We start from the raw sequence: 20518 nt of genomic DNA, 5'->3' as shown, positions 1-20518 counted from the left end.
TCTTTCCTCCTTGCACTCCTTTATCATTCATTTCTTTTTGGTTGTTCTTTATGTTTCCTTTCTTTCCTTTCCCTTTTTCCTTCTTTCTTGGTTGGTTGCCCGCCACAAGCGAGGGTTACCGACTATCGTCGTGGCCGGTCACTAACAAGAAAATAAAAAATAAAAAATAAAAAATAAAATTCGATTATTTTGGTAATTTTCTCAAAGCAGATTTCATACCAAACGACGAAAAATATAGTCCTATTTATTTTCAGGTTTTACCTAAATACAGAAAAATATTATAAATTTTTTTGGAAAATGACTTCTTGAAAAAATATTTTTCAGAAATGTCTTATTTTCCATAAAACAAATGGAGCCTAAAAGAGATCTTTATGATTTAGACAGAACCTACAAATTCGGGTGATGATATTTTATTTTAGGTTCTCTCTATTAATTATAACTGGTCTTTTTGTAGAAAAAAACCCCTCAAATCTCATTCTCAATCTGAATATCTCCTTATTGTTAAACTATGGCTGTGAATTGAAAATAACATTTCAAACGATTGTATTGCTTTATCTCTAGTTGATAAAATTGATCACGAGCAAGATAACACACTAATGCTGGATCAACAAGAGGTCGGGATTGGGCTAGGCTTTATGAACGAAACAGCCTGGTGTGCTCGTACTTCAGCTCGAGAGCCTAGTTGCCATTTTAAGCAAACTGGATCTTTTTCTTTTCAAAGTTTGAAAATGAAGAGTATTATTTTGAATTTTAACTTTTTTATGAAAAATAATAAGCTAATTCATGTCAATACTCACATCCATTGTAAAGGCCGAATTACGCGAGTGCAAGAATAAGTACTCGGGATTACTATCATAAAAAAACCCTAGATTATGCCGATTATGAAGGTAATAATTCAAACTTTCTATTAATTCATAAAAAAGATTTAGATTCTGTTTGTTTCACAGAAAATAAATGGTTGAAAAAATACTTTCCTAAAAATATCGCTTGTATCTTCCGCAATAATTAGCAAAGGAGAAAAAAAAAATAACAACAGATGAGAAATTAAGTTTTTACATTTTCGTGGTAATAATATAAGTGATGATTTTCATAAAAATATTTTTGAAATTATTCATTTCTGGTAAAATGACCAGGCCCTTAAGCTATCTCTGTTGTGACACCAATAGTTTTGATTCTTTATTATATCAACGACACGCCGAACTTGTACCGATTTGACAAAAAATTTCACAATGGAAAAAATTTAGAATTTTTTTTTGTGCAGACAAAATATATTTTATGTCGCCTAGATACAGTTGTGGAAGTTTTGGGGACAAAAATAAATATAACAATTTGTATAAGTTAGGATTTTTATGGTATTTTTTTTCAGGTACTTGAATGCACAGACCGGGTGGATTCGGGTCGTACTACGCCCCGACCCGAATCCACCCGATGATGTCATGCGTTGTTGCCAACCTGGACGGATTTCCACGCGTCCCTGTGGGCTTCTCCCCCCCTCCTCTCCACTCTATCTCTGTATCATATGTCCGGCTCCGTTAAACCCTAGCACCTGAACCACCGATACCTCGAGCCACCTCGAAGCTCCGTCTGTTCATCCGTACGCTCCGATCACCGCCATTCACTCGACGCTTCGCCTCCTCCGCTACATCCGTAAGTCTGGCTGCTCCGTTTACTTTTTTTTTCCCCAACGCCTATTGCTTCCGGTACGATGAAGCTGTCCCCTCAATCAGGACGGCTCCTTCGTCTCCCTTTTCGGCCTTTTCGGGCTTCCCGGTAATCCGTTTCAGATGGCTTTAGCTGTTATTCGGGACAATCTTATTTAGCTAAGTCGGAGCGGGGAACGTGTGCCTTTCCGTAGACGGGCCTTGTGAAGAACACTCGTTTTAAAAATACACTAGATAGTGTTGATTACATGATACCAGTGCTGCTTTTACTATGGAGGGGGAAATTTGTAACCTTGTGGTTCTGGATACTGTGTTAGAAGAGTACTCTGAGGGCTCAAGATCAAACGTAAGAGGGCTTTGTCGCACCTTGACCGTGATAATCACGAGAATGATTGGTGCCTCAATCCAGTAATTTGGTAGGTTATCCATTTTGTAATGTGGGTTAAATCGATTAAATTGGAGTTCGTACATAATGTATGTTTCTTGCAATAATGCTGGTCCGGGCCTTTTGACGTCAAGGCAGTTGAAAATGGACAATAACCTCTCAGGCAATGGTCGGGCGGTGGGGGGGTTGAGGAACCTTCTTATTATAAGGAAAAAGTCATTAATGGGCACCAAGGAGTGCAAAGCAGCAGGTTTCTTAAGCCTATGTGCTCTAGGATGACTGGGTGGTCGAATACGTTTATCTCTAGTCATTGAACATTTGAATGCATAGTTTTTTAAAAATGTGAAGCACTTCACCATCAAAAGCATGCTCTTGCTCCACTAGGCCAAAGAAGTGTGGAGATGGAAGAGGTTGTAACTCGTATGCTATATCTATTTGCAATTTTATCCTTCCAGCTTTCAATTTTTTTTATGATTACTGGGTAATCACGAAAAATAACCCCACCCCATCGGGTTTTAATCCATCTTCTCTGTGTGAAGCTGAGTTTATCCTGACCCACCATTTCCTAAGGTGATTTATTAGCTCATGAATTGTCCTGAATATTGGTAATAGGAAAGATGATAGTTTCGAGCTACAGACCAGATTTAAACACCATTTTGTGTTGCTGCTTAGCACAGCTAACCTTTTGAGTTTCATGGTCCTTCAATATTATTTCTCATCTGGAAATCTTAAAGTTATGGCCTTGTCTCAGTACCTTAAGAATGTTAAGAGTGATTTATATCCTGCCCAACCTCGTCTTTTGGGTTGGAGTGCCTTTGACTTTCATATCTAATTATCTTGGAAGGATGAATTTAGTAAAAGACTAGCGAGAAGCTATGAAAAGCCAACTCGGATTACTTCTGAGCACTTATGGAGATAATTCTCCTTGGTTTATCTGAAATCTGTTTTGATGTTGTTTTCATATGCCTGTTTTTAGCCATTCTCGGATTGAAATTAACGCAAAAAACCTCGAAAAATTTCAAGAAATAATGGTCCTTTTTTTCGCAAAAAATTAATATTCTAATTTTTTTTTTCTAAAAATGAATGCTTGTATCGCTTATAAACATTTCTTTTTTTTTATGATTACTGGGTAATCTCAAAAAATAATCCCACCCCATCGGGTTTTAATCCATGTTCTCTGTGTGAAGCTAAGTTTATCCTGACCTAGCATTTCCTAAGGTGATTTATTAGCTCACGAATCGCCCTGAATATTGGTAATAGGAAAGATGATAGTTTCGAGCTACAGACCGGATTTAAACACCATTTTGCGTTGCTGCTTAGCACAGCTAACCTTTTCAGTTTCAAGGCCCTTCAATACTATTTCTCATCATGAAATCTTAAGTTATGGCCTTGTCTCAATACCTTAAGAATGTTAAGAGTGATTTAGATCCTGCCCACCCTCGTCTTTTAGGCTGGAGCGCCTTTGACTTTCATGTCTAATTATCTTGGAGGGATGAATTTAGTATAACTAATTTTCCGGCATAGATTATCATCAAGCACTGCCATTGCGACATGCTTCTGAAGTGTGCGACTCAGGTTTTAGGCAACTTTGATCCAGCTAATCTTTATTGCCTGACTTGACTGAATGTTCCGATACTTGTTTGTTCGATATTAAAAGTGCGGTTCTTGTTAAGTTATTCACATCATGTTTGGGCTAATAAATGAGTTTCTTCAGCTCTTCAAGCGTCAAAGAGGCGTGCTTTTGTGCTGGCATGGCCAATAATTCCCAATCCCCAGGTGCACAGGTAGAAACCTTTGATGATATTAGATTCTTAGTTATTTTTTCTTCATCTGCATCATGCATGAGTAGGCACGCTCATGTGTATTGGTTGTGGGGTTAGGTAGCCAAGCAACTTTCTCAATAATTGATATTTGTGTCATATCCGTGTTTGAGATGCAGAAAGATTGTCATGCTTTGTTATGGAGTGAACGAATGTGTTTGGAATCGTTTCCCTGTTGAATTCTTGGATAATAATGAACGAGGTGTCTGATTTTATGATTATTCGCATAAATTTTGAGAGATAATTTGGTTCTTTGTTTATCTTTCGTCTGCCTTCAATCTGAATTAGTACATCATCTTAAACTATTTCAAATGAAGAACAAATGGAACCAAAAATTTTGAAGGAACTTTCTTCTTGAGATGGTTAGATGCTAGTTACCAACGTTAACCTTAATTGCGGAATATCCGGATCCAGCCTCAGTAATCAGAGGGCCATTGATGTTACTTTTGACTTTGGTCCCTTTTCTGAGGAGAATTAGTAAGCTTGAGTAAATAAGATGGTGAATCAATCAAGTCGTGCATTCAATGCTTTCAGTTTAAATATATTTTGACATTGACTTTTCTCGTCTGCTTCAAAATTTTCCTCTTTATATCCGTACTTGATGGTCCTCAGTTTATATGAACTAACATGACCATGTAAATATAAACAAAATTGTAAAAATGGTTGATGATGACTTTGTGCATACTTGGTTAAGAGAAAGGTTCCATCTCTTCTGTCCACCAAAAGAATCCATTTCCTCTTTTTTCTTTGCCATAGTTTCAACTTGTGCCCATATATGTATGCATTCCTGTTGATGTTATTGGCAGTCTCCTTTCTTGAGCTGTTCTATCTATCGACTATTACCTTGTTTCTGATTTATTGTACCTTTTGTTCGAGTCAACCAGTCGCTTTGGCCTCCTCCATCTGGAATAGGTTCTCAGAGCTTTGGATCATCATTACCCATGCAAGTGAGTCCTCTTTTCTGTGCAATGGGCAAGACATCTGCTATAATTATTGCCCCCATAAGTACTGTATCGGCCATAGTACGTACATGATAGATTCAAACATCTGATGCAGTACCGAGCGGTTATTCCACCACAGCAAGGGCAGACATATCTTTCTGCGAATTCCCAACATTTTCGACCAGCTGGACAAGATCAACTACCACAATTTTCTCATCCAATGCAGCAGTTACCTCAAAGGTCCAGTCAGCCTAGTTATACTCCTTCATCGCAGGCTTTGTTAATGCCCTATGCTCAAACAAGCAGGCCTTTGTCGTCTAACTCTGCCCAGCCAAGTGCTCCTCCATTTCATAATCTGATGCCTGGTGTAGGTGGCCCTGGAGCACCTCTGGGTTCATCTTACACTGTAAGATTGCGTTGTAATCTGTGCTTCCTATTGTCTTTTTCTATTACATCTGTGTGCTTATTTTCACAGTTGTCTGTTGTTTTTAGTTCGCACCATCTTTTGGCCAGCAACAGAATAATATTGGTGCCCCACCTCATATTCAGCCGTTAACTCAAATGCACACGCCTGTTGCTGGACATCCTTGGTATTCCTCTGGAACTCAGGGTGCATTACCTGCGACACCAATTCAGCAGACTGGACAACAAGCTCCAATTACTTCCCCTCCAGCTGCAGTGAGTGCCTCTGATGGTTTCTCTTTCCTTTCCATTCAATTTTGACTTGATGTGGTGGGAGTCTTCTTTCAAGGGATAGGCTTGTTTTGCATAATTTTCTCAGTCATTGACTTGATCTGTATGCTTCTCGAATTTCGTTCAAGTGACAGTATGCTATCACATGCAATTGCTAAGCTTATGAGGTTTTCTATTGTAAAACACAATCTCAGTGACATTAGCTATCTGTAGCTCATGTGCTTATCCTGCATCCTACAGCTGTATGATCTAATTGAGGTAGTTTACCTATCATTTAGATGCTTCCTGGCATGGTATAACAGAATTGTCCACTCTGATCCCAAATTCCCTTGAATTACTGTTTATTTTTATTTTTTCATGAAAACTAAGTTTTCCTATACGGAGTTGCATTGTAGGATATTTGATATGTGGACACCTCGTTCTCATCATGCGATTTAGACTTTAAATTAGTTTCCTTGGAATGAAGATCCCCTCCCCTCATTGGAAAGTTGATAATTTCACTTACCTTATGTTAGAACTCTTGCTTTCCCGAGGTGCAAAACGAATGATTTACCACTGCATGTATTTTTTAGTTGCTTTTGTGCCTTTTAATTCCCATTGACTTCATAACTTCTTTTTCGGTTTTTGCATATCAGGCAGTTAATGCTCCAAACCCGTTTCAGCAGTCATCATCTGATTGGCAAGAGCATGAAGCTTCTAATGGGAGACGGTAAATGTTTGTGTGACTGCAGCCATCCATATTCCTGACATGGGAATTTGGTGGCTTTCTCTTCCTGAAACAAATGTCACAAGGGCATGGGAAATGAGTGGAGGACTTTCTTTTAAAAGTAAAAGTTCTAAAGAATTGAAAGGACCTTGTTTTCAGAATCAAGTCAGAGATGTTTTATCACTAATCCCTCCGATTGTCTTTTCCATTGTCAGTCTGCTATACAACCGTAGTGGTCTGTAATACTTAATTAGTCTGGTGTGGATCAGTAGTTGTCATTTAATGCAATATTGGAAGCTGGCCCTTTGGAAATGCTGATTGAATTAGGTGAACTGCAGTCGTCTATTCTAATCAATCAGGATAAGATTATTTAAAGAGACAATTTTTCTTTTCATTTGTTTTGAGGAAATAATGGAAAGCCATGCTTTATCATGGTAATGAAATAAAGGTGAACTATTGTCATCTGTTCTGTTCTGACTGCAGGAAAAAAATTTCATGTATTGGCCAGATAAAGCTGATTTTATTTTTATTTTTAAGTTCTTTTGGGGAAACGATGGAAAACCACATGCTATTGTATATCAACTTGTTTGCTTGGCTGGTGTAACTTGAAATCGTGAATGCAAACTGTGCTCTGTGCTTAGCGAAGTCAATTACGGACAAGTTGTGGATCTTAGTTCAATGTTATCTTTAAACTACTGTAGTGTTATGATGTCACCATCAAAGTGATTTATAAATATGTGTAGTGATTAATTGAGATTAACTTTTGAAATTGTGAGGGAAGTAGATATATTAATAAATCTCAGCCAAGTTAGGACACTCGGTTAGTTGCAACTGTCTCTGCCTTCTTTTCCTCCCTATTCAGTTCGAGAATTCTTGACACTTCCAATTTTTTCCTGTACTGTATACTTTTCTTCAGATATTACTACAACAAGAAGACCAAACAGTCCAGTTGGGAAAAACCGCAAGAATTGATGACACCCCTTGAGGTGAGTTATGAGTTATGATGCTCTCAGGTGTTGTCACAATGCGGCCATGTGATTCATGTGTCTTTCTGTAGAATACTTAGCATTTTGCCTATGTTTGACTGAATAAAATGTTTTATTTGAATTTATTTACCGTTTTAAGTGCTTTTTGACAACAAGTCGATGCTAAATAATATTTTTCTGTTGCTGTATATGCTCCCTGTGAAGGTGGTATTTCACTTCTATACAGGAAGCAGTTGGCCATTTAATTTTATTCATGATGTGGGATCGAGCTGTATGGACTATGGACAAGTGGCTGATGGATAAAACAACTTAGAGTTTGCAATATTTGTTTCTTTTCCACGCTTGTTTAGTTTTAGAATGGGTACCATATGGTCTCTTGAACGTAGCAATGTCGTATGGTTATCTGTAGTTATAAGCTAAGACTATTTAGAAGGTAGAATAACCTGAAGCTTGGTCGGATTCTTATACCTGACAATCGTCGTCAATGTATCATTTTTAATGGCTTAAAGTGTCTGAATAGATAGATTGTCCTTCTTGTACTTAGCTTGTAATTCAAAGTGTAATGATATTCATATATTGGCATTTCTACCGAGGAATGAAAACCTTAGGGAGGTCATTTTTTTAATTGGTCAGGGTCAGAAGAAAGGTACCTGGTATTATTCTTGTGGAATGTGGATACCATTGACGTCTGGCTTAGTCAGGCTACCATATTGAAGCTTTCTTGCTGTTGGTGTAAGACATGCTAAATCCTTTTCCATTCTCGTAACACATTCCCATCAATCATGCAAAATTGCCAACGACTGTTTTGTAGTTTTAACCTAATGCGGAATATGCTCATGCATAGTAAATTATGCTTTTGATTGCGGCAATCGGAGTTTTGAGCTTTTTATTCATGAAAACCATCACTATCTAGACTGCTTATGCTTTTATTGCTTTGTCATGGTATTCCCAGACTATTATGGACCTGATAATTGCATGCACAAGTTTCTTGATTTGACAGATTACGCGTCTTGATTTCCTACTTGTATTGACTGTAGTCCTATATTATTCTTCTACCTTAGTTTTTGTCATTTGGATTTTCTTATCTTACGAAGAGCTAATGTAATATATTTTATTACCTTGATCATTTGCTTTAAGCTGCTAACATATCCTTTTAATGCTATAAAGGTAAATATATTTAGTTTTGAGTAATTTCGCTTGCCTTAGTGGTTGTTATTCATTATTTATCTATTTATTTATGTTTTTGTTATATTCATTTCCTCTTGTTTTTAATTAGTGACTACTTTTTGGGACAGAGAGCTGATGCATCTACCGTGTGGAAGGAGTTTACAAATGCAGATGGAAGAAAGTGCGTGGGGACTTATTTTTTCCCCTAATTGACGCAGTTCTTTTATAGATGCTAGCGCACTGTTTTTGCACCGTCCTTATATAACTGGGAGTTGGCTTATTGCAGATATTATTACAATAAGGATACGAAGCAATCTGTATGGTCAATTCCCGAGGAAATGAAGGTTTGTTACTTGTTGCTTAATAATGACCCTCTACCTTTCTGCTCAATTATTAAAACTATTGTTGCCTGACCTCAGTTAGCTCGGGAACTTGCTCTAAAAGCTGACGGTGAAGGACTTGCGGAGTCAGGAACAACAGCTCAAGGCCCTACTGCCAGTGATAGTGGATCAACTGAAGCACCTGCTGCAGCAAATGTAGTTAGCCCTGTTCCAGTCACTTCCACTCTTCCTTTGGCTAATGCAACCCAGATAGCAACATCAGGTCCAGCAACTACTTCTGGCGTGCCTTCCTCCTCTGCAACGGTGAATGATGTTGGATTTCAAGCTGCAGCAGTATCTGCTCCGCCCACTACTGTTTCAGGAAGTTCCAGCGTGTCTCCGGCTTTTGGCAGTGCTAACTCATCAGGGTACACCTGTTATTGTTGATTTTTATTTTCTTAATTTGCAATGTCCATCCATGCCACCTTGTTTCTCTTCGAAATAGCCATAGCATGCAGACTTATGCTAACAATCTGCGTTTTGCAGTGTGATATATGGTCGAATATTAAAAAAGTAAAATATCATTACCATAATAAAACTGCCGCAAAGTCTAGAATATAGGCATCTAGTCATACAACTCTTGAAGAGCATTCCCTTCTCAGGCCACAGCTGATCGAGTTTTGGGTAAAATTCTTGTTTTGCTTTGCTGTGTCAAGATAGGACCAGTGTCTCCTAGCAATTAGTGTTTGTTAAAGTTAAATTATAGGAATTTTGGAGCTCATGCTGATGAGCCTTTTCACAAGTTGCATTTCACAGTAGAAGCTAGGTTGGGAAAAAACTTTAAAAAATGGATTAACTTCCCTGACCTGCATGAGGCATGACTTGATCTGAATCTAATTTGAGAAAAGTATCTACTTCAAACAATTGGCATGAATCTGGAATAATGAAATCTCAGTAAATATATAAGCTTGACTTTGAGACTGGTCCAGTCCAAATATAATCTGTACCAAAATTCTCGCATCAAACCCAGAGTTAACCCTCCAGCTATACTAACGTGTCTAACTTAAATCCACAGCGAAGGATTTGATCAGATGGTCCTGTTATGTTGTTGAATGCAAACTAGGAAGTGCATCACTGCTATGCCACTTAATTGTGCCTTAGCAGAATAGGTCCCGGCGCTATCCTGCGGCTGAACATTAAAAGAATGGAGTCCTGGCTACTCCCCATAATTAAATTTATACCTATCTGTAGTTACTATAAGATTTCTCTAGGCAAATACATTAAAGGTGCTGGAGCTTTTCTTGTTGTATGTGGTAATAGTTTGACTGCTGAACCATTAATCATCAACTTGCAGGGCTAGCGTTCAAACTGTGGTATCTCAAGATGCAACATTCTCCGTAGATGGTGCCTCTTTGCAGGATATTGAGGTATGATTCAATTTTCGTCTGAGAATGATCCTATCGAGACGACAATCATCAATTTCAGCATGTCTCATGGAAATTCTTTTTCTCCTTGGAAAGATAAACAGAAGTACATTAAGAAGGTACCAATGGTGTTCGCTGCTTTAGGGAAGACACTACATACAAATGTTATGAAGAAAAAATAGTCTGTCATTTCCAACAAAATAAAAGTGTCGAGTTGAATTCTGCTGTTGTACCTAAGTGGAAGGTGTGTAGCCGATTGTCTCTAAAAGAATCCTAGGAAGATTTCTTATCCTTGAAATGCACTCTTCTTTCTTTCTTTTCCAAATGAGCATATTCTTTGTTTTATTGTTCTTGAATCCCCCAATTTACCCCTGGAATCGCAAAAACCATAGTTTAGATCTGTCTGGTCCAATTATATTGCAAGCAAGGTTGTTAAAATCGCTTTTTAGAATAAATCGTTGTGGGGTGTGTAAGATCGAATTGTAAGATTGCATAAAAAATCTCACGATTCTACAAACTACCAAGAGAAAGCTAAAAGAATGTCAATCTATAGATAACGAGTAACTATAATGCATATAGATACTAGATTTTGCCAAGTAAACAAGTAACGTACCCCGGCCAAAAAAAAAAAAAAAACAAGAACAAGTAACGTACCCAAAACAACTATTTTATTGTCCTGTTGTCCATACTTTCTATAAAAAGTAGCATACTATAAAGATAAACCATTGAAACTTACAAAATAAAAGGTAGATGATGACCGATAAAATCGAATTTATACTGTGGTTGGAACACCTTTCACCATCTCCACAATCCGGATCGAGTCTATCACTGAAGATGGTGCGAGTCTTGTGGAAATATTTTGAATATTTTGGCAAATATTCTGTCTAATCTAAGAAGCTTCTCTTTTTCTTAAGAGTTGCACCATCTTTGCCCATTGAGTCCATCAATCTACAATGAAGTTTCCTTGCTTTTGAAGATGATCCAAATTTAGAATATATCCCAGGCAGCTTCCCTAGAGCAAAAAGAAGCCTCTGCTTCCCGAACAGACTTGCAAGGTAAAAATGTGTTCTCTTGCTGCTTAGGAGTGATGAGATCATGCTAGTATGATTTCACAGAAAAGGTTCCACATCCACAACAATCTGTCCAACATGGTCATCCTTTCCATGTCCGACGTCATCTGGTGCAATAACTCAAAAAAATTCAAGAGTGCTTCTAGCTTCCAGTCAATCTCCCACTCAATCTATTCGTTTCTGACCTAGCCTCCCGACAACCATCCACCTTAGCTGTCTCATTCCTTGCTAAAACCAGCAAGTCGGAAAACTTTACTGTGGATTGATAGATGGTGCAAGCCTTAAGAAAATATTTTGACTTTTCTTTTCTTTTAGGACTCATGTTCTTTGCAGAGTTTGTTCTCCGGAAATTCATCATTCATAATCCCATTTTATGCAAGTTCTTAGAGAGAGATTTGACATCATAGTACATTTGGATGTGCTGGAAAAGTATGCACTTGTGTGTGATCTGACATCAGTTTACTAACTTGCAGGAGGCAAAAAGAGGAATGGCAGTGGCTGGGAAGGTTAATGAGACTCCTTTAGAGGAGAAAGCCCCAGAAGATGAACCTGTAATATATCCTAGTAAGCAGGTGGGAAGCTAGAGACTATTGTCTTGGGCAGTCGAAGTTCTGAATTGTTCTCATGATTGTCGTTTGCTCCACCTTCTGCTCACTTTTCTGTTTTTGGCTCCTTTTTCTTATTCTATCTAGGAGGCTAAGAATGCATTTAAAGCGCTTTTGGAGTCCGTGAATGTTCAGTCCGACTGGACTTGGGAGCAGGTGTTACTTTCGGACTTTTTTTTTTTTATATTTACCTTTTGAATAGCTCAATGTTCATAGTTGATAGTAATATTGCAGACTATGAGAGAGATAATCAACGACCGAAGATACAGTGCTCTCAAGACACTTGGTGAGCGAAAACAAGCATTCAATGAGGTATAGTTCCTAAATTTTTGGGTTTGTGTATCCAGGGGTTCGTTTGTCCCCTTTGATTAGTGAATATCTATCTCTCACCCTTGCAGCTGCGATTGCTTAATGCTTTTATTGTGGTGATGTAAGATCATTTGCATTATTTTGTAGTACTTGGGTCAAAGAAGAAAAGTGGAAGCGGAGGAAAGGCGCGTGAGGCAGAAGAAAGCTAAGGAAGAATTCACAAAGATGCTAGAAGTATGATAATTGTGGCTTAAATAGAAGTTCAACTCCCACCATGGGTCATAACACACTCTTCACACAACAAATCCACTTTGAAGTTGATTATTTTCATTTTTCCCTTTTTCTCACATTTTGGTCTTTCTGGGTTAATTGGTTTGCAGGAGTGTGCGGAGCTCACATCTTCTGTAAAATGGAGGTGATTCTCTTTCCAGTGGAGAATGCTAGATTGTCTAGTTCATCTATATGTTCTTGTTTTCTGGTTCTAGATAATCTGAGAGGCTATAACTGTCTTAAGTCTCTGATGGAATTCTTGTCACGTTCAGCAAAGCAGTGACTATGTTTGAAAATGATGAACGATTCAAGGCTGTTGAACGGAATAGAGACCGGGAGGATCTTTTTGAAAACTATATGGTGGAACTTGGAAGGAAGGTACAAATTCAAATAGATCTGATGGAAGAATATGTAGACCCATAGAGTATTTTATGTGCATTTGAAGTTCTCATCAGGATGTAGTCTTTCTTCTCTCCTTTTTTGTCTCAGCCTGCCATCTTTGTCGCCAGCCTCTCATTTGATGTCAATTTGGGCATTTTCAGCCTGTATATGATGTTGTAGTAACTCAAAAATTTCAGGAAAAGGAAAAGGCTGTTGAGGAGCACAAGCACCATGTCGCAGAATACCGAAAATATCTGGAATCCTGTGACTTCATTAAAGTATGTACGAGTGACTGACCACTAGTAGTTTGGGTTATTAAAGTTTTTCATATCATTCTGATTATCGGAAGTCTCATCTTTCTTGCAGGTGAACAGCCAGTGGCGAAAAATTGTTGATCGTTTAGAGGATGATGAAAGATGCGCACGTCTTGAAAAAATTGACAGATTGCTCATTTATCAGGTATGCCAAGTTGCGAACTCGTTGCCTGGAGTTTAAGTTGGGATGCTGATGTGTTGGTTATGACAGGATTATATCCGTGACTTGGAGAAGGAAGAAGAGGAACAAAAGAAGATACAGAAGGTACCTATTGTTTAATTGCTGTTTGTTTCTTTTGATATGCTTATGTTGTTGCATATCTATGCATGTCATCTTTGTATCTAATCTTCTTTTGATCAATGAAGGAACAATTGAGGCGGTCTGAGCGGAAAAACCGTGATGCATTTCGTAAACTGATGGAAGAACATATTGCTGCGGGCACACTCCATGCTAAGACACTCTGGCATGATTATTGTTCGAAGGTAAAAGCTTATATCCAAATGTGGGGCTACCTTCACTTTTTTTCTCCCACCCATCAGGACCGCCTTTAATTTGAACAGAATAAAATATGAGAGCTCAGTGCACATTGTAGGCCTCTTCTGTTCTTCAGCAATTCTTTTTTGGATTCCAGGTTAAGGACATGTCTGAGTATCAGGCAGTTGCATCAAATACCTCTGGTTCGATTCCTAAAGATTTGTTTGAGGATGTCATGGAGGAACTAGAGAAAAAGGTATGTCACTTATGCACCCCCTTTCAATTGCAGGGATGTGGATAAAGAAAAAAATCATATTTTCATCCCACGGCTGGTTCTTTTCTGAACATTAGTATTTAATGAAGTGAGTAATGTGGTTAACGTGGACCATGCAAACAGTAGTTGACCGTAAAAAGGAAAAGGAGTTGGGTTAGGACAAGAACCAACTGCAATTTATATATTGTGGGAGCTTGTAATACCTGAATCTCGACAGTGAACCAAGTGCAATTCAAAGAGCTTGTCAAAAATACAAATTCAAAGAGATTTGAAGTACAAATTCAAAGATTATCTACAAAAGCATCTGTATTTCTTGATGAACTGGCCTCAGCAAATTGTGATCCCAAGTAGCATTCTGTTAAGTCTGCCCTACCTTAATACGCACCTAGAGAATTAGTGTTAGACACTTCCTGAACCCATATCTATACCATATCATACTGAACTTGCATATGGCTTGATTCGATTAGCATTGCATGCCTTAGATCTGTTTTTCTCTCCTGTCTGGTTTATATGCCAGTGCTTTTGGTTTCAATGGCCTAGATTTCGTTTGCACAACCCGTTGTAAGCTTAATTCAGGGTTTTTGTGGCCCTTTGCTCTCTTTGTTGAGGGACATGTAGCCTATAGCTCTTTTCTGCGAGGATCATCGGTTCCAAATTTTGGTCACATGATGTGGGCTCTTGTCAGTGAGAGTTAACTCTTCATCCTGTGACCTATATGTGGTCATTTCCAGCTAGTTTTAGTGGTGCTGCTGTTTTGGATTGTCCGAGATGGTCACACAGTTCATGTCACAGACATTGTGGCAATAAGTCATGATTTTGTATGTCAATTGGCATTGTCTGTGTGATTCAGTTCTGTATCAACACTTTATGAGTGTCGAAAGCATCCGTGCTGGCACATTTATAGATTATCGGTAGACTAAAGGTTAGATTACCTTTAAGTCTTTTGTTTTGTATCTGTAATGAAGCCCAAATAAATAGAGAACCTGATCATGATGAGATATTGAGGTAAACTTGTGAGTGGCATCCTCTTGCAACACGAGTGTATACTAAGAAAAAGCACGTATGAATTAACAGATCTAAAGTGGATCACTGTAAAACACTCATCAGCAAACGCGATGAAATAACAAACTTTTATCAAGTAATAACATATCGATGGACTTGATGAACTTCAGTTACGCTTTGCTTGAAATGACTAGAGTATGTCCCCGAACAGTAGTTGGACATTTTCTTTATGCTTTTTTTTCCCACTTGGTATCGATTGACATCCTGTGGACTTTGGATCAGTCTTGACTTCCAAGATGTGGTTGAATGGTGCCAGGATTTATTCTCTTATTAGAATCATAAGCAACCTGGAGTTTGTTCTGACCTTTGATATTCTTTTTAGAATCAGTGAGACACATTTAAATCCGGTAGATGGTCTCTTGTCAAAAGGCATTAGATAGGTGTACTATCCAGACTTTGTGGTCGACACGCTTTTCTATCACGCTTGTTATGATACTAGAAGAGTTGCATTGCCTGGAATTGTGCATGTTCGTTTGCAATAAGGGAGAAGCAATAAAGAAACCTAAAAGTATAAGACAAGTACTCAAAGTTGTGTTACAATAAGGTAGATGGAAATGGATTGACTCTTTATTTTCTTCCCTGTTGAGGCATTTTGCTTTTAAGTTGTTTTAGTGTAGGCATTTCCTTCTAAGCTTGTTAGAGTTTCTTGAAGACACCTGTCATGATTGGTTCCACGATAATTTTTACTTCATTTTTCTCTGTTAATGGCGTTTGAATTAATCCACCTTAAAGTAGTCAAATTCCTATATTATAGTTTGTGGATTATCTAATCACTTGCCTTTGGCTAATGGACAGTACCATGATGATAAAACTCGTGTAAAAGATGCTATGAAGTTGGGGAAGGTAAAGGTATTTGCTTAAAGTAAAGCTTTCCACATCTTTTACTTGGTCATTAGTGATCACATTGTTCTCCTTAGATTACTATGGCATCGACATGGGCTTTTGAGGATTTCAAGGCTTCTATATTGGAAGATATTGGTGCCCCACTTATATCAGATGTTAACTCAAAGGTACTTCCGCTTCTTTCTTTGCAGTTTTAAACGATATATCTTACTTCTTATCTCTGGTAAATCTACTGGAACTGAGTGAAGCTTAATATGTTGAAGCACTTTTGAGGTAGAAACTTGCTGGTTGCGTTATTGATCTTTCCGGTGAAAGAATTAGCATGGCTGGGGGTTTGGCGGTAGACCTTAGGACTTCAAAATGAGACATGCAAGCTAAAAGTATCATTCTATTTCTTATATACTGTAGAAAATTTGCATGATTTCGAAGGCACATGTTTATGTGTTTTAAGATCTGAAGGTTTTGAGGTGCTTATATGAGAATTATTCAGATTAAGATACAACCAAATCTGCAAATATGTGGCTGGAGAGTACCTTGCTTTAAGATTGTGTGGCTACTTCTGTTTTCATGGACTTCTATGTGATTGACATAACGTGGTACTATTAGATGTGTGCATGCAATGCTAGGGTAATTTAGTCTTTTGCTAGCAAGTAGGGAGGGCAAGTCGTGCTAAGATGGATATCTACTTAATTAGACCCTGGTACCTCTCTAATTCCATGCATTAATTTTGTGTACTTGAAATCTTTTTGTCATGCTTGTCATGCCACCTTAATGAGCAGCAGGCAAATATAGTCACTTTGAGTTATATCTATTGGTAAAATTTGTTTCTGTTGTTTTACCATCATATATTGGTAGTCTTCAATTTCTTTAGTGATGCTGATGATGCTGGTGTTGGAGTGTTGGGATTCTGATGAGCTGACTTCAGAATCTCTACAATCTCTGTTAAAATAAGAAACTAGTGATGACTGTTTTATCTTATGCTTCTGTGCATGATTGCGGATCTAGCATGTCTGTGTAGGATTTGCATCTGTTGTGGCATTTGTTAACTGCATGTAACTAAATTGTATTTGTACTTCATATTGAAGCTTGTGTATGAGGAGCTTCTTGAAAGAGCCAAGGAGAAGGAAGAAAAAGAAGCAAAAAAACGTCGCCATCTGGCTGATGACTTCACCGAATTATTGTATACGCTAAAGGTATCCGTTAGCTACTATTGCTATGACTATTTTAGAAGACTTACATGTCTTTCAGAAAAATGATTTTCTATCACTTTCAGGAAATAACTGCAACTTCTGATTGGGAGGAGTGCAAACTTCTGTTTGAAGATAGTCATGAATTTAAGTACGGTTTGAGTTTTCTTGAAAATTTAATTTCAGTGCTTTAATCATGGTCAAAGTGCTCACAGCAACTCCTTTTCTTCATTGATGTACTTTGTCAGATTGATGGGTGATGAGAGCTTTAGTAGAGAGATTTTTGAGGAATATAAAGCGTATTTGCAGGAAAAGGCGAAAGAGAAGGGACGCAAGCGTGAGGAGGAAAAGGTAATTGAAATTTGTCAACAGCTCCTTGTATATATTTTGCTCTTCAGAATACGTTATTATAGTCCAACAAAACTGATGTAGTAATTATACTATTTTGCTTATTAAGGATAAATTTTTGGTGTGGTTGGTTCTAGATAGTTATCACTTTGTACTTGATCTTACGTGGGAATAAAGTTCTTTTGTGAAGATAGAAATTGGAGATTCTGTATCTTCTTAATCGAAACTTGGTGAAGTCCTAATGTGTTGCGGCTGTTGTAAGTTTGCCTCCTTGCTTAGACTTAAGAAAGGTGGAAAGAGACAATAAGGAAATATGAGGGGTATTTAGACTTCAGACAAATAGTAAATACCGAGTCGACTGCAATAACATATTAATAGAGCTGATCCCACCTAGTGGGATAAGGCTTAGTTTGTTGGTGTTAAAAGCTTGGCTTGATTAATATCTTGCAGTGGATTAATACGTGGACCCTTGTTCAAGATTTGGGTTAAGTTCTTAGCTGAACAGGTATTATTACTTTAGTGCAGAAGGTATCCAGCAATGCAAATCTGTTTTTCTGTGCAAAGTTATCCACTTTCAGATACTTTAGAGAGACAGTGTGTTATCCTTAGGAGTTATATTATTAGCCCATAGGCCAGGGCGGGGTGGGAGGGTGGGGTGGGTTTGTGATCCTTAGGAGTTATATTATTAGCCCATAGGCCAGGGCGGGGTGGGAGGGTGGGGTGGGTTTGTGTGGTTGTTTTGTCTCCTGAATGGTCTGTGTTCACAGCACCAGGCTAACCTAGTTTTGTGGGTTTTCTGTTGTCAATAATTTAAGTTATATTGATCAACATATAGCTGTTCAACTAGAGTACTTCTAACTATTGGACGGGATGAACTGCTTGTCAGTCACCTGACCATTTGGTCCCGTTTTGAAAATACTGCTTGCGTGTGTGTACTATTTTTTTTTTTGGCCGAAGTGTCTCTACTAGTTAAGGAATATCTTAACGAGGCAATCGTATTTATTTCCTGCTGCTTTCATTGATTCCTTGGGTATAGACATGTTCGACATCTTGTGAACTAGCTCTGAATACGTTCCTCAATCTCTAATCTTCCATTGAGACATCGCAGGCCAGAAAAGACAAGGAGAGAGAGGACAAAGAGAAACGCAAGGACAAGGAGAGAAAGGACAAGGAGAAAGATCGTGAAAGAGAAAAGGGGAAGGATAAATCCAAGAAGGATGAAACTGACAGTGAAACTGCTGATGTGAATGATACACATGATTACAAGGATGACAAGAAGAAAGACAAGGAAAAGGATAGGAAGCATCGTAAGCGCCATCAGACTGCCAGTGACGACGTCAACTCTGACCGGGATGAAAAAGATTCCAAAAGATCTAAAAAACACGGTAGTGATCGCAAAAAATCAAGGAAGGTAATTAAGTATTTATGCAAATGCTACTCAATCAAGTCTGTCGAGCAAGATGTAGTTTCAGAAAGATAAACTGCTGTTATGCACTTGCAGCATGCGCACTCACCTGAATCAGATTCTGAGAGCCGGCATAAGAGACATAAAAGAGATCACCGAGATAGTTCCCGCCGGAGTGGTTATGAGGAGCTAGAAGATGGCGAACTTGGTGAAGACGGGGAAATCCAGTAGTCCATAGTTCTCCTGTTTGGACATTTACATGCAAGATTAGCATTAATTAGCTCTGTAAAATGGTTCTGTTCAATTCTTTGATGTTCAACAGTCTGGAATGTGGCCATTGTGATACGGGGATAATGGCTAGCGGTGTTCGACTGGCTGCTGAAAAATTGAAGGTTGATGGGCATAGATCAATAAGATTGTTGGTACTAATTTCTCTGCCCGTGGAGGTTTCGTGGTCACTTTTGACCCTGTTGAGAGGTTCCCTGTGAACCGCTTCTGGACTAACGAGAGACGACCTTTTGAGTAATGTGCAAACGTATCTTCTTGCTTAAGGTTATGTTGTCGTCCCTATAAAAATTTCGAAGAGACCAATGTGTTCTTGGTTGCGATATCGGAGTTAATTATCACGATCGACATAATGTTTTTATTGCATGTCAGAGAAGGAAGACTGGATCTTAATTGATTGACTGTATCTATAAAAATATTGAATGCATCACACAATCGTGGTCCTTCAAGTGATATATGTCCAGTCCGACTAAAAAAAAGGCAAAGAAAGTGATGTCCAGATATCTTGTAGCTTTTCTGAAATTAAAGCTTCGTGTGTTAAGAAGATGCCGCATTTATTTTTCTCACATCCTATATTCATGGTGTTAACAAAGAATTGCTCAAGTGTCTTTGTAATTGATTGTACTGATATGAAATGTCTTTGTCGGATATTATTGAAGTTTCTATCTGTAATACTTCGTGAACTTCTTGTGAGTTTGGCCATTGAGAAGTATATTGTGCTAAAATATAAATCTTAGTTTGAAGAAGGAAGAAATTGAGATTTTTTCTGTTTGATTGGTCCAAGGTTCTGAACTCCAAAAGTGAAGTGAAAATATAATGAAAATATTCGGCAATTTGAAGATCATTGTATGGAAAATTCATTGGTTTTTAATTACATTAAAAATACATATCTTCCTTTCAAATAGCTTTTTGTGCCTGTTTGTATAGACTTGTACATGCATTTTGAGACCTCTGTTTCTTCAAGAGCTGAAGGGGCACATTCGATTTTGAATGCATATGTACATCTTTCAACATGGAATTTAGTTGAGTTTAAAGATATGACATGCCTTGTAGTTGAGAATTATGACATGTTTGGCAACGATTCTGATTTTGTTTTTCAAAACAAAAAAGGATGAAAAATATGTTTGGTAACATAAATGATTCCGATTTTGTTCCCGAAAACAGTTTTGGAGCAAAAATAAGAATAAAAAAAAGTTGATTATGCAAAAAAGAACCATTTTTGAGAATGACAAAAAAGAATAACTTTTAAAAAGATTAAGTCCACATGGACTTTTGGACTTTAAAAAAATTTAAAATTAGATTTGAAAATTTACTAAAAACAATTTTTTTAAATACATCTTTTTAAAATTAAATTTAAAAATAAGCTTTAAAATTGAACAAGAAAAGATAAAAATTTTAAAAGGGGGAAATTAAAAAAATACAAAAAATTAAATAAAAAAAAATTTTAAATAACATTTTGAAGAATTAAAAAACTGAAAAATTTTTAAAAAAGAATTCTCACCACTTGGTTGTTCTCAAGAACAAAAAATTTATGCAGTTACCAAAAATGTTTCCATTCCGGGAACAGAAAGTTTGTGCGATTACTCA

The 20518-nt window shown here is 37.6% G+C and overlaps 1 protein-coding gene across 2 annotated transcripts; it reads left to right on the top strand.

Annotated features, from left to right (window-relative positions):
- Positions 1–1466: 1466 nt before the first annotated feature.
- On the top strand, positions 1467–19172 carry LOC115739515 (pre-mRNA-processing protein 40A). Of its 2 annotated transcripts, none has more exons than XM_030672641.2 (29): positions 1467–1647; positions 3761–3830; positions 4751–4813; positions 4914–5213; positions 5300–5485; positions 6136–6209; positions 7123–7192; positions 8488–8540; positions 8646–8703; positions 8779–9107; positions 10034–10106; positions 11647–11745; positions 11866–11934; positions 12013–12090; positions 12235–12321; positions 12468–12502; positions 12630–12735; positions 12936–13016; positions 13105–13197; positions 13264–13317; positions 13419–13535; positions 13685–13783; positions 15659–15706; positions 15781–15873; positions 16792–16899; positions 16980–17044; positions 17142–17244; positions 18350–18652; positions 18743–19172. In XM_030672641.2, exons 2-29 carry the CDS (start codon positions 3798–3800, stop codon positions 18875–18877), a joined length of 3012 nt encoding a protein of 1003 aa, XP_030528501.1. In that variant the 5' UTR covers positions 1467–1647; positions 3761–3797; the 3' UTR covers positions 18878–19172. The 2 variants fall into 2 exon arrangements, with proteins under 2 accessions (XP_030528501.1, XP_030528503.1); XM_030672643.2 differs by having other exon boundaries at positions 1468–1647; positions 4923–5213.
- Positions 19173–20518: the final 1346 nt, after the last annotated feature.

The sequence above is a fragment of the Rhodamnia argentea genome, chromosome 2 (assembly GCF_020921035.1).
Source record: "Rhodamnia argentea isolate NSW1041297 chromosome 2, ASM2092103v1, whole genome shotgun sequence".
Lineage (NCBI taxonomy): Eukaryota > Viridiplantae > Streptophyta > Magnoliopsida > Myrtales > Myrtaceae > Rhodamnia > Rhodamnia argentea.
This window is presented reverse-complemented; position numbering and strand designations above follow the sequence as displayed.